This window comes from Zootoca vivipara, chromosome 6 (genome assembly GCF_963506605.1).
Source record: "Zootoca vivipara chromosome 6, rZooViv1.1, whole genome shotgun sequence".
In the NCBI taxonomy this organism is placed as follows: Eukaryota; Metazoa; Chordata; class Lepidosauria; order Squamata; family Lacertidae; genus Zootoca; species Zootoca vivipara.
The window spans coordinates 89,301,323-89,314,176 of record NC_083281.1 but is presented as its reverse complement, the minus strand read 5'-3'; the positions used below and the strand labels follow the sequence as shown (position 1 = coordinate 89,314,176).

General features: G+C 46.8%; 1 protein-coding gene across 1 annotated transcript in view; it reads left to right on the top strand.

The window, feature by feature from the left end:
• WSCD2 (WSC domain containing 2) overlaps window positions 1-12,005 on the top strand; it is a 49,178-nt gene extending 37,173 nt beyond the window's left edge. Inside the window, 2 exon segments of the mRNA XM_035119701.2 lie at window positions 5,673-5,873; window positions 10,933-12,005. Of these exon segments, the coding sequence (XP_034975592.2) occupies window positions 5,673-5,873; window positions 10,933-11,285 (554 nt within the window). The 3' untranslated portion in view covers window positions 11,286-12,005.
• The last annotated feature ends 849 nt before the right edge of the window (window positions 12,006-12,854 follow it).

The window sequence follows — 12,854 nt, the reverse complement described above, 5'->3', positions numbered from 1 at the left end:
TTATATACCATTTGACGGTTAAAAAGAACAATACCTCAAAGTGGTTTACAAAAAGGGTAAAACAATAAAATTATCAGGAAAACAATAAATAACAACTTTTTAAAACCTACAAATAATAATCAGAACCATGATAACCCAAAACCCGATTTAAACGCACACCAGCTTTTTACATATCTGGGTAGGCCTATTTGAACAAAAACGTTTTAAGCAGATTCATAGTTCTCTCATGTAGCCTTATCAGCTACTAAGGGTCCTTTAAGTTGTGCCCAGGCAGGGACAGAGACAGCCAATAATGACACCGGGGGTTGAATCCAGAGAAAGAGTTTAATTCTTAAATTTAAGAGACTCTCGGTGATCAAGCTTCACGACAAGAGTAAAGAAACACAAATTTGCAAAGCTTCTTATACACTTCTTGGGCTCCTTTCCCCCTCCTCTGTAAATGTGCGCATGCAAGGGGGTCACAGGTTACAAATCCATATTAGGAAAATCCGTATCCTGTTCTTCTCATAAACACAAAGGGGGTCACAAGTACATATAAGAAAGATCCGTGTCCGGTCCTGTGCATAAACACATGCTGACTCAGCCTTGAGTAAGACTATGTGTCAAGCATAGCAGCTTCCAGCGTCAAGCTCACCCGCTGATATGGCTTTCTCTGTGTTCCAGACAAGGCCAGCTTATTCGACCTTGATAGGAAGCTGTCTCACTTACATTACACTTTGGCACACAGAGAGAGGCAAAGAAAAAGCATTTTGAGCAAGACATCCCAGGGATGTTGGGGGGGGGGGGGCTAAGCCACACAATCAGAATTATACAATGCAACTATATGATCAGATTTAGCTCAATAATACAATTGGCAAACCCCTCCCTTCACTCCCTCTCCATTTTATCCTCATAACAACCCTGAGAGGTATGTTAGCTGAACAGACCAAACTCACTCAGTGAGCTTCAAAGCTGGGTTGGGTGGTCCATGACATCATAGCAGCAGCACCAATGGCTGGAGATCGTCATGAGAGAGAAGGGTCAGGTGACAGCTTTCGGCTTCAGTTCATAGCTGTCAAGTTTTCCCTTTTCTCGCTAGGAAGCCTATTCAGCATAAGGGAATTTTCCTTTAAAAAATGGGAGAACTTGACAGCTATGCTTCAGTTGTGAGGGGAGAGAGAGAGAGAGAGAGAGAGAGAGAGAGAGATATGAGTTGGGTTTTCCTAAGACTCCTCCAGCTCAGTCATAATCCTATGACAAAGCTGGTCATTTCACCCCAAGTCTTCCTATTGTTTGAGAAGACTCCCTGGCACAGCAGTACAGTAAATCTCTCCTACACACAGGCACTCTGCTTGTTTGGGCAAGAAAGAAATCTATTACAAATGGGGCTTTCTCCAGAGCAAATACTGCAGCTCAAAGCTTTTTGGAATAATGGAGCACATTTCTCTGTCTTGCGTGGAGATGTGTGATTGTATGCTTTGGGTTGGATCATCATCTTTCTCCTTGCCCTCGCTGATTCAGAGGCCATCTATCTTTCCATTCCTGTGGGAAATTATTTATGGAGTTAATATTTCATGGGCAACAAGCTCATCCTTTACTTCTCCCCCTAAGGCGGTTTAAGGGACAGGGACAAGGCAGCCCATGGGAATGAAAGGTTGGCAGATGAAATTCCACACTGTAACAAGGAAGGTTACCATTCTATTCTGTCTCAGGCACACCACACCTGGAGCCCTGTTTCCAGTTCTGGTCACCCCAGTTTAAGGAGGACCAGCTGGAATGTGTACGGAGGAGGGCAACCAAGATGATGAAGAGTCTGGAAACCAAGCCATATGAGGAATGTTCGAGGGAGTGGGAGATGTTTAGGCTGGAAAAGAGGAGACTGCGAGGAGATATGAGAGCCATCTTCAAATATCTGAAGGGCAGTCACATGGAAGACAGAGCAAGCTTGTTTTCTCCTGCCCCAGAGGGTGACACCTGAACCAATGGATTCAAATGATAAAAAAAGAGATTCCAACTAAACATCAGGGAAAACTTCCTGGTGGTAAGAGCTGTTTGACAGTGGCACATTGTTGTTTAGTCGTTTAGTCGTGTCCGACTCTTCGTGACCCCATGGACCATAGCACGCCAGGCACTCCTGTCTTGCACTGCCTCCCGCAGTTTGGTCAAACTCATGTTCGTAGCTTCGAGAACACTGTCCAACCATCTCATCCTCTGTCATCCCCTTCTCCCAATGCCCTCAATCTTTCCCAACATCAGGGTCTTTTCCAAGGATTCTTCTCTTCTCATGAGGTGGCCAAAGTACTAGAGCCTCAGCTTCAGGATCTGTCCTTCCAGTGAGCACTCAAGGCTGATTTCCTTCAGAATGGATAGGTTTGATCTTCTTGCAGTCCATGGGACTCTCAAGAGTCTAAAGATGATGGACTCACATTTCTTGGAGATTTTGAAGTTGGATGGCCATTTGCTAGGGATTTTTTAGTTGTGATTACTGCATTGCAGGAGATTGGACCAGATGACCCTTGGGGTAATAATAATAATAATAATAATAATAATAATAATAATAATAATGGGTTTCCCCAGCCACTCTGGGCAGCTTGCAGCAAATAAAAAAAAGTAAAACAATAGACATTTAAAATTCCCTGATACAGGGTTGCCTTCAGATGTCTTCTAAAAGTCAGATAGTTGTTTATTTCCTTGACGTCTGGTGGGAGGGCGTTCCACAGGGCAGGCGCCACTACCGAGAAGGCCCTCTAGCTGGTTCCCTGCAACCTCGCTTCTCGCCAGAAGGCCCTTGGCGCTGAACCTCAGTGTCTGGGCTGAACGATGGGGATGGAGACACTCCTTCAGGTATCCTGGGCCGAGGCTGTTTAGGGCTTTAAAGGTCAGCACCGACACTTTGAATTGTGCTCGGAAACGTACTGGGAGCAAATAATCCTATGATTCTGTGACATGTACCTGCAAAGTCAGAGGCTATGCTCTGTCATAATGGCTATGTTCCGCCTCCACAGTCAGAGTGGGAACCAAGGGAGAAGAGTGGGCTCTTGTGCTCGGGTCTTGCTTGTTGCTTTCCCCACAGGCATCTGGCTGGCCACTGTGAGAACAGGATGCTGACCTAGATGAGCCACTGGCCTGATCAAGGAGAGCTGCTCTTATTTGCTAACCATCAGTCTTGCGTTACATGCCCCGTGCAGCTCGCTGCCAGCGGGTATTAGAAAACCCAAGAGTTACTTATTCCCGGTGGTAATAAAAGTCATTGTCATGCTACGTGATAGCAGCAATGATGACTCGTAATGAAGCACTGAAATTAATACCTGGCACATATGCAACCCAATCCTATGTATGCCCACTCAGAAGTCAGTCCTATTATGTTCCTTAATTTGGGCTGATTGCACAAGTTTGCAGCCTGTGTGACAACAGCAACAAAGTTTTACAGTTATTTATTTAGAATTAGAATGTATAGCTATTATATTCGTGTATGAGCACTACAGTTACAGCACTTGATATGAGATTAAACCTACGGAATTCACTGCCGCATGATAATTGTGGTGGTCAATCATTATGATTGTTTGCTTTTGCTGGCCAGATATCAGAGATGGTAGCTTACGGTTGTTTATTCTGAGCCAGTCTCCACTTACCTTGCTGGGTCCAATGCATATCTGAGCAATGAGCAAAGCAGCTGCCATGAAACTCTTTTGTGCATGTTCTAACTGGAGGAAGCAAATTACATGTATGTAATGAATATCTTGTATCTCCTGCCATCTGATCTCTCCACGTTGGCTAGAAATAGTAGCCAGCATGGGTTAGTGTCCCAATCTGTCCTTCCTCCCAACATCGCAGAGCTTTGTCAGTCTTTGACTGTGTTGACTGAGAGCCAAGCAGATGGTTTTCAGATGAAATTGTGCTGACAGATGCCCACTGTCTGCTACAAAGGAAACTGGTTACTGGGCCAACTGATGAAGGGATTGCAAAGGGAGTTCTGTCCACCCCTCACTTGAGGGGATGCTCACCAAGGGCTTTGTTTGCCTTAAATGTCACTTGCAGAGAAGCTGGACCCTCGCAAGGAAGCAGATCAATGCAGGGAGGCAGGATGCAGAACATTCCAGGTGTCCAGAGGTGGAGCCTTCAGGACCCTGGAAAGCTCTAGAGAAGCAGAGGTGTTGCCCCAGCAAAGGGAAGGACCAAGCCTTATGAGGAATGACAGAGGGAGTTGGGGAAAAGTTTAGCCTGGAAAAGAGCAGCCTGAGAGGTGACATGATAGCTATCTTTGTAGCCATATCTGAAGGGCTGTCCCAGGGAAGATGGAGCGACTTTGTTTTCTGTTGCTCCAGAGGGTGGGACCCAAACCAATGGGTTCAAATGACCAGAAATGAGATGACAACTAAAATGTTAGGAAGAACTTTGTAAGAGTTGTTTGACAGTGGAATGAACCACTTCAGAGGGGGATGTACTCTCTTTTACTGGAGCTTTTTAAGCAGAGGTTGGATGGCCACCTGTTAGGGATTCTTTAGTTGTGATTCCTGCACTGCCGGGGGGGGGGGGGGTTGGACCAGATGGTCCTTAGGATCCCTTCCAACTCTACAGTTCCATGATTCACCTCAGCCCCAAAGTACCAGATGATGGCTCTCATGTCACCACGCCAGTGTGGTGTGGTGGTTAAGAGCGGTAGACTCGTAATCTGGGGAACCGGGTTCGCGTCTCCGCTCCTCCACATGCAGCTGCTGGGTGACCTTGGGCTAGTCACACTTCTTTGAAGTTTCTCAGCCCCACTCACCTCACGGAGTGTTTGTTGTGGGGGAGGAAGGGAAAGGAGAATGTTAGCCGCTTTGAGACTCCTTCAGGTAGTGATAAAGCAGGATATCAAATCCAAACTCCTCCTCCTCCTCCTCCTCTTCTTCTTCTTCGTCTCTTCTTCTTCTTCTTCTTCTTCTTCTTCTTCTTCTTCTTCTTCTTCTTCTTCTTCTTCTTCTTCTTCTTCTTCTTCTTCTTCTTTCTTCTTCTCCTCCTCCTCTTCTCCAGGCTAAACATCCCCAACAGACCATTCCTCTGTTGCTCTGGAATGTGGCATGACACCATCACCTTCTGTTCAGCTACTATGGCATTGGGTGTCCTCTCACCCCCACCCCCAGTTTCTCTCCTTTCTTTAATGAACAAACTGCTATAAACTCCCAAGATGAGTCAATCTGTGGAGACAGACAAAGGGCATTTGACATTAATGGGCAGGATGGTTACGGATGTTGGCTGGTTGGCTCCCGTCAAGTGCTTTTCAAGTGTTGTTCCTCACTTTAAGAATTCTCGCCAGAGCTCCTCTCTCTCTCTGCCTCTCTCTCTCTCACACACATGCACATAAACCACCATTTTCTGAGTTACGAAGCCCATTGAAATGTCTTAGCCAGGAAGGCACAATTGAAACAAATCTTTTGGACCCTCACTTCATTCGGCCCTGTTGGGCGGTGGTAAGGGAGAAAAAGATTTGTGTTTCTAAGGAGCCACAAAGATGTCAAGGAGAACGCAGGAAAATCAGCTGATCAGAGATAGCAGAGACAACAATGCTGAGAATCAGGGAATGGACATTTAGAGGGCAAGCTGTTTGTTGGGTCTCATTTCATTCTTTTCTTACTCTTTAGCTTTACTCCATCTTCCCATATTTGTCCCTAGAGCTCATTCTTTGCTCTTCTCCCCCCCCCCCCATCAAACAGGGTTCAAAGGTGAACGGGACCACTGGCGAAGTGGGAGGACAATCTGCATCAAAACTCACGAGAGCGGGCAGAAGGAAATTGAGGCATTTGATGCCGCCATCTTGCTGATCCGCAACCCCTACAAAGCACTCATGGCTGAATTCAACCGGAAATACGGAGGCCACATTGGGTTTGCTGCTCATGCCCACTGGAAAGGGAAAGGTACTTTCTATCTGCTTATTAAAAGATTATTATTATTTTTAACCTACCTTTTAGGGCACAGCGTCCTCACAGGGTGGCTTGACAAAACTCTCAAAAGCACACAAGTCTGGCTATAGTCACACCACATATGTAAAGCACTATGACAGGCATAGGCAAACTCGGCCCTCTGGATGTTTTGAGACTACAATTCCCATCATCCCTGACCACTGGTCCTGTTAGCTAGGGATGATGGGAGTTGTAGTCCCAAAACATCTGGAGAGCCGACTTTGCCTATGCCTGTACTATGACGTGACTTTAAACAGTCATGGCTTCTTCTCTCAATGAATCCTGGGAAGTGTAGTTTGTTAACAGCACTGGGAGTTGTTAGGAGACTCCTTTATTCCCCTCCCCTCCCAGAGAATTCAATTTCCACACTGGTTTAACAATCATTCTCTGGGATAGATCACCCCCCCCTTATCTTTGTATGCAATTTTGCTTAATCTTTTCATCTTCGCAAGCATTTTTCCACAATATGATGCATTTTTCTATTTCCCCTCCAGTGTTTGCTTTTTAATATATGGAGCGGGGTTCTTTAGAAAACTTCATCACAAAGTGGGGGGGAATGGGACTTTTGAGAGACACCTGTGTTTTAGTTCACCCATTAGACAGAGAAGTGCAGGCATCGTGGTTGTGCATTCAAACTGGGGTGGGATGGGGAGAATTCTGGTTCAGTTTAAATTAAAAGATGAATTTACCTCCTTTGCACTATCTCAGGAACTGAAACATAGCCCATCGTTTGAAATTTGCACTTCTCCGAATCTTGCCATGCAATTTTCCAGCCAAGTATTGTGGACCAAAAAAAATGTAAAAACTGCACTGGGGTAAAATGTTAATTAAAAATGCATGTATTCATGAAAATAACAGACAAGAATGCAATAATTTTGGGGAAATTGTGCTGCAAAAATGTGCACATTAGGCAAAATTGCACACAAATGTGTATTTTTTGGAGAAATTCACACAAAATGCTGACAAATTTTCATTGGGATTTAAAAAATTGTTTTTAAATGATCAACTCCAGCAAAATACATACATACTGTGAGCAGTCAACTCAATCTCAGCCAAGCAGTGTAAGATTCCAGGGGTCTTGGTAGTTAACCAGGGTTTGTGCTTCCTTTGCGAAAAACGAGGCACAGTGGAGACTGTAGTGTCTTTTATGAAATATGGTTTCAGTCTGTATGGCCTCTAGCCCCACCCTTCTTGTCCCCCCGAACCCATAGCTGCCAAGTCCGAGTCGTAAAGATCCGGGATCGGCAGCGCGCGCATGACCGGAAGTTGCGTGACGCAACTTCCGGTGGCACTTTGCCCTTCTATGGGCACCAGAAAATGGTGGCGCCGGCGCCGGAAGTCGCTTCCCCGCATGACCGGAAACACGTAAAAGCGACTTCCGGCGCCGCCATTTTCTGATGCCCATAAAAGGGCAAAGCGCCACCAGAAGTCGCGTCACGCAACTTCCGGTCATGCGCGGAAGCGACTTCCGGCGCCGGCGCCGCCATTTTCTGGTGCACATAGAAGGGCAAAGCGGCACCAGAAAAATGGCCAGGTAACAATTGCATTCTCCTCCACAGTCATAGCTGCCAAGTATCCCGATTTAAGGGAAAATACCGGGATTTTCCGCCAAACGGGAGACCACCGGGAAACGGTAAGAAAAAAGGGGTTTTCCCGGCGGATACGGGATACTTGGCAGCTATGCCCGAACCCCTTGCTAAAACACAACCCAAACCTCATGCAAAAGGGCATTTTTTTTCCTGTGGTGACATCACACCTCCAGTAATCCAGACAACCTCTCCCTCCCAACTCTGCTGTCATCTTTTGCTAACTAACACACAGCTGCCGGGGGGGGGATGGGGGCGGACTCCACCATCTTGTCTGAGACTGACTGTCCCACGTTTTGTCAGGATTATGGCCTGTTCTGTTCTTTGATGGCACCTCTCTCAGCCAATCTCCCGGGGAAGCTGGCTTATTTTTTTAGGGCTTGCTAAATCCTTTGATCAAACCCTGCATTTACTAATTTCAGATATTATGTCTAGAACAGGCATCCCCAAACTGCGGCCCTCCAGATGTTTTGGCCTACAACTCCCATGATCCCTAGCTAAGAGGACCAGTGGTCAGGGATGATGGGAATTGTAGTCCAAAACATCTGGAGGGCCGAAGTTTGGGGGTGCCTGGGCTAGAACTTATGGCAAACCCATAGCAATACCTTAGTCACATATAAGAAGGAAAATTGAGCAGGTACACTGTCAAATAACTGTACCGTTGAATGCATCGCCAAAGTTTCAGCTATCCATGATATAGCCTTAGGGTTTTTGTTTTAGTGGAAGAATGTTGCAGAAATGTGGAGAACTGAAATTTAAGACTAAAAGAAAAATAGAAAGAGCTGCAGTGAGTGGATCCAACTGTCCCTGGTTAAAACACAAACTGAATGAATTCCTGCCCCATGTCTTCACCCTTGCAAGGGAATTTAAATAGATTTCCCCGCAGAACTGCACAAGTTCAGCCAAAAGAAATAAAACCAGACTGGCCTGCGGTGGCAACTCCAGGCTTTAAAAATGCACCTAGTCAGCTTCTTGCTGGGTGCTGTAGCTGTCGATTGTACTACCATGTGGTCAAATGGGCAGATCTTCAATGCCCACCTTAAGTGCCAGGCTGCAACATGACCCTCCTCCCTCCCTTCCGATTAAACTTTTCCTCCTGGCTCCCCCAAGCTAAAATCTATGTGATTTTACTTTATTTTTTTTATAAAAAAAGGTTATGTGTTTTTGTTCCATGGCATTAATTTTATGATATCCCTTGGATCGGTTCCAAAGCAAAGTTTTATGTGATATGATTATGCAAGGTGAATTGTCCCGCTTCTGTTTAATGGAACAGGGAGTCCATTTAATAATTCAGAGGTGGGGGATAAAACACAGTTCAAGAGGATTAATAAGGGATGTGGGGAGGGGAGGGTGGACAAGGTTGTCTTTTCCTCAAGGAGGCGAAGACAAAAAGTTCAAGGGTCCAAACTTTTTTCTGCACTGCAAATGAGGCATTGGACCTGTTACAGTTGCAAACAGAATTCTGGCAGGTTATATCTGGTTCATTATCCATTTTATCACCCGATTTTAATGTGAGGATCAATTAGCAGGAAACCTCAGGGGTAATTGAAAGATTTTCTCTCTTTCTTTTCTAAAGCAAGGGAGCATGTTTAACTGAGCCCAGGACCTGGTGGCTAACGGAGCAGCTTGCTAATGAGATCATATCAATCATCAGCAAAAAGAGCCTAGCCAGGAAATGCTTTTTCTTAGGGAATGATGTGTTTATTTATGGCAACAGAGGTAAGGTAGACATGATGAGATGATCCTCCCAATCAGCCCCTCCCCCCCCCCAAGAGCATTGACTGTATTGGAACCACGTCAGGAGCTGATCTGCCTGGAGCCAATAACTCGTTGCTGCCCTGGTAGTGAGGTTGGAGCAACCCTTGTAAACGGGTTCCCAGGTACACAGAATCAAAGAATGGAAAAGTTGAGATGGATCCCAAGGGTCTTCTAGTCCTGCATTGCAGGAATCACAGCATGAATGACTCCAGCCAACCAGACTGGTTATATAATAATAATAATAATAATAATAATAATAATAATAATAATAATAATAATAATAATTCCCCAGCCACTCTGGACAGCTTCCAACAGAAATATTAAAATACACTAATTTCTTAAAGATTAAAAGCTTCCCCAAACAGGGCTGCCTTCAGATGTCCTCTAAAAGTCTGGTAGTTGTTTTTCTTTTTGACATCTGGTGGGAGGGCGTTCCACAGGGTGGGTGCCACTACCGAGAAGGCCCTCTACCTGGTTCCCTGAAGGCCCTCAGCACTGGACCTCAGTGTCCGGGCAGAGCGATGGAGGTGGAGACGCTCCTTCAGGTATACTGGACCGAGGCCGTTTAGGGCTTTAAAGGTCAGCACCAACACTTTGAATTGTGCTCGGAAACATACTGGGAGCCAATGCAGGTCTTTCAAGACCGGTGTTATGTGGTCTCGGCAGCTGCTCCCAGTCACGAGTCTAGCTGCCACATTCTGGATTAATTGTAGTTTCCGGGTCACCTTCAAAGGTAGCCCCACATAGAGCGCATTGCAGTAGTCCAAGCAGGAGATAACTAGAGCATGCACCACTCTGGCAAGACAGTCTGCAGGCAGGTAGGATCTCAGCCCGCGTACCAGATGGAGTTAATAAACAGCTGCCCTGGATACAGAATTAACCTGTGCCTCCATGGACAGCTGCATCTATATCCAACTTTTTCTCTAAGCAGCTCATCTTCGCTCTGCTTATCCACACTTGAGGAACCTCAGAGCTCCAATATAGTCCTACTTCAGAACATCTCTACAAGAATTCAGACTTCCTTTTTATCATTGGGCTCCTTTATCCAGCTTGCTACCCCAGCTTATGTTCCACCAATCTCCTGTAGGTTTGCCCCAGACTGGGACGGACACACACACACACACACACACACACACACACACACACAATCAGTCTCTTGTTGCCTTCTTGTTCGTTCAGGTATAAGAGGGCTCTATCCTCTTATTTCTGTTCCCTCCAAACCAATAGACATGGGGCAGGAATTCATTCAGGTTTGTGTTTTAACCAGGGACAAATGAATCTGTTTATTGCAACTCTCTCCATTTTTCTAGCCTTAAATTTCTGCTCTATGTGCAGCTGTTTTAAACTGTTTTCATGGATGATTTGATTGTTTTGTTCCTTTTGGTTTTTTTAATTGTAATATAAATTTTATGGGTGTGGGGTGGGAGAAAGTAATTTTAAAAATCTTGTCAGGAAGCAAAATGTCTCTGGCCTCCCTCCCAACCATACCTTTACAGGTCTGCTCAGAGGCCACCTGCGAACCCTCCTTTCTACCATCAGGAACAAAGGGCATGCTATTTCTAACGTGCGTCTATTGTGGGTCCCCTTTCACTTGGCACCAAATGTGCTCAGAATCCCACCCTGTGCCCTGCTGCTACCGTAATTAACAGGATGCCCCCCCCTTCTTTCAGAATGGCCAGAATTCGTCAAGAACTATGCCCCTTGGTGGGCGACGCACACCCTCGACTGGCTCAAATACGGCAAAAACGTCCTAGTGGTGCATTTCGAGGACCTGAAACAAGACCTCTTCATTCAGCTCAAGAGGATGGTCAGCCTCTTGGGCATCGCAGTCCTCGAAGACCGTCTTCTGTGTGTGGAAGGCCAGAAGGATGGGAACTTCAAGCGATCCGGGCTCAGGAAGTTGGAATACGACCCCTATACCCTTGAGATGAGGAAACTGATCAACGGCTACATCAAAACAGTGGACACGGCCCTGAAACTCAGAAACCTCACGGGGGTACCAGAGGACTATTACCCAAGATGATGGTCGTGTTGGGTAGGGACATCTTTCGGCTGGGAGGAACGGGATCTGCCAAGGCAGGTGCGGCTTGGTTTCACCTGGCGAGTCACTATTTCCACCCAGTGGGTGGCCCTTTATCGGACTTCTGCTGCTCGCTGTTAACGAATCCCCTTGCATGAGCAAAAAGCAGTCAACATCCGCCATTGCCAGTAGAAGATGCCTTGGCAAGCCCGCCCACACAGATCTGTGTTCACTAGGGACCACCATTAACATACGGATGGGAGGGGAGGTTTGCAAAATGAAGCTAGATCTTTGCTGCTGCCGTTTGGAAGAGTATTGTCTCCCCTGCCCCACTTCATAATACGGATCACCTCAGCTCTGTTCCAGCTGGTCGCAGTACCCAGATCTTCCGGGCCGCTGCAGGGGCATCGCTGGGGCCTGATCCAAGCCAGGGCAGTGTTCTGTTCCTGGTCAAAAACCCACAGTCCGTTTGGCTGCCCTGACACTCCTCAGGATTCGGGTCTTTCATTCGTTTGGCTGCCCTGACACTCCTCAAGATTCAGGTCTTTCATTCGGACATGGCTGGCGCTTGTATGCACATCCTGGGTTCCTCTTCTCTGTACACTTGAGCCTGGTTCACATATCTGCACACAAACACCGGGTGTCTATGGCTGGTCTACTCATACAGTACAGTACGGTTGCAGACCTGAGGTGGTTGAGTGGGTTGTACCACTTTAAATTTCAGCTGGAGGATGCCATTTTTTAAAATTCCCTTCCTGCAAGGGGTGGGGGTGGGGATACAACACACAAGTTCCTGATTTGTTGGTGGTTGGTAGTTCAGGGATAAAAGGTCTCCATTCTCTTCCTGCTGTCGACTTCATTTTCTGCTTGTAGGGGAGCGTTCCAAAAAGTGGTACCACCCACCCTGAGCATTCTACCTCCTCATTACAGGAAGCTGCCTAACTCGAAGTCGGATTCTTTGTTAGGTTGAATCTGGGACCTTCTGTGTGCATGGCAGACGCTCTAACAGTGAGCTATGGCCCTTTCCCCACATTCCCAGAGTTCCCTGGAAAGAGGGACGCATCGTTAAACCACTCTGGGAAGTGTAGCTCTGTGAGGAGAATAGAGGTCTCCTCATTCCAGTCCCAGGTGGCGCTGTGGGTTAAACCACAGAGCCTAGGGCTTGCTGATCAGAAGGTCGGCGGTTCGAATCCCCGCGACGGGGTGAGCTCCCGTTGCTCGGTCCCAGCTCCTGCCCACCTAGCAGTTCGAAAGCACATCAAAGTGCAAGTAGATAAATAGGGACCACTCCAAGCGGGAAGGTAAACGGCGTTTCCGTGCGCTGCTCTGGTTGGCCAGAAGCGGCTTTGTCATGCTGGCCACATGACCCGGAAGCTGTCTGCGGACAAACGCCGGCTCCCTCGGCCTATAGAGCGAGATGAGCGCCACAACCCCAGAGTCGGACACGACTGGACCTGATGGTCAGGGGCCCCTTCACCTTTACCTTTACCATTCCAGTCCCACTTAATTACCTGGGCCAGACCTGCAGTTTTGCATGTCAGAATGGGCCATCGCCTTTTATTACATTCACTT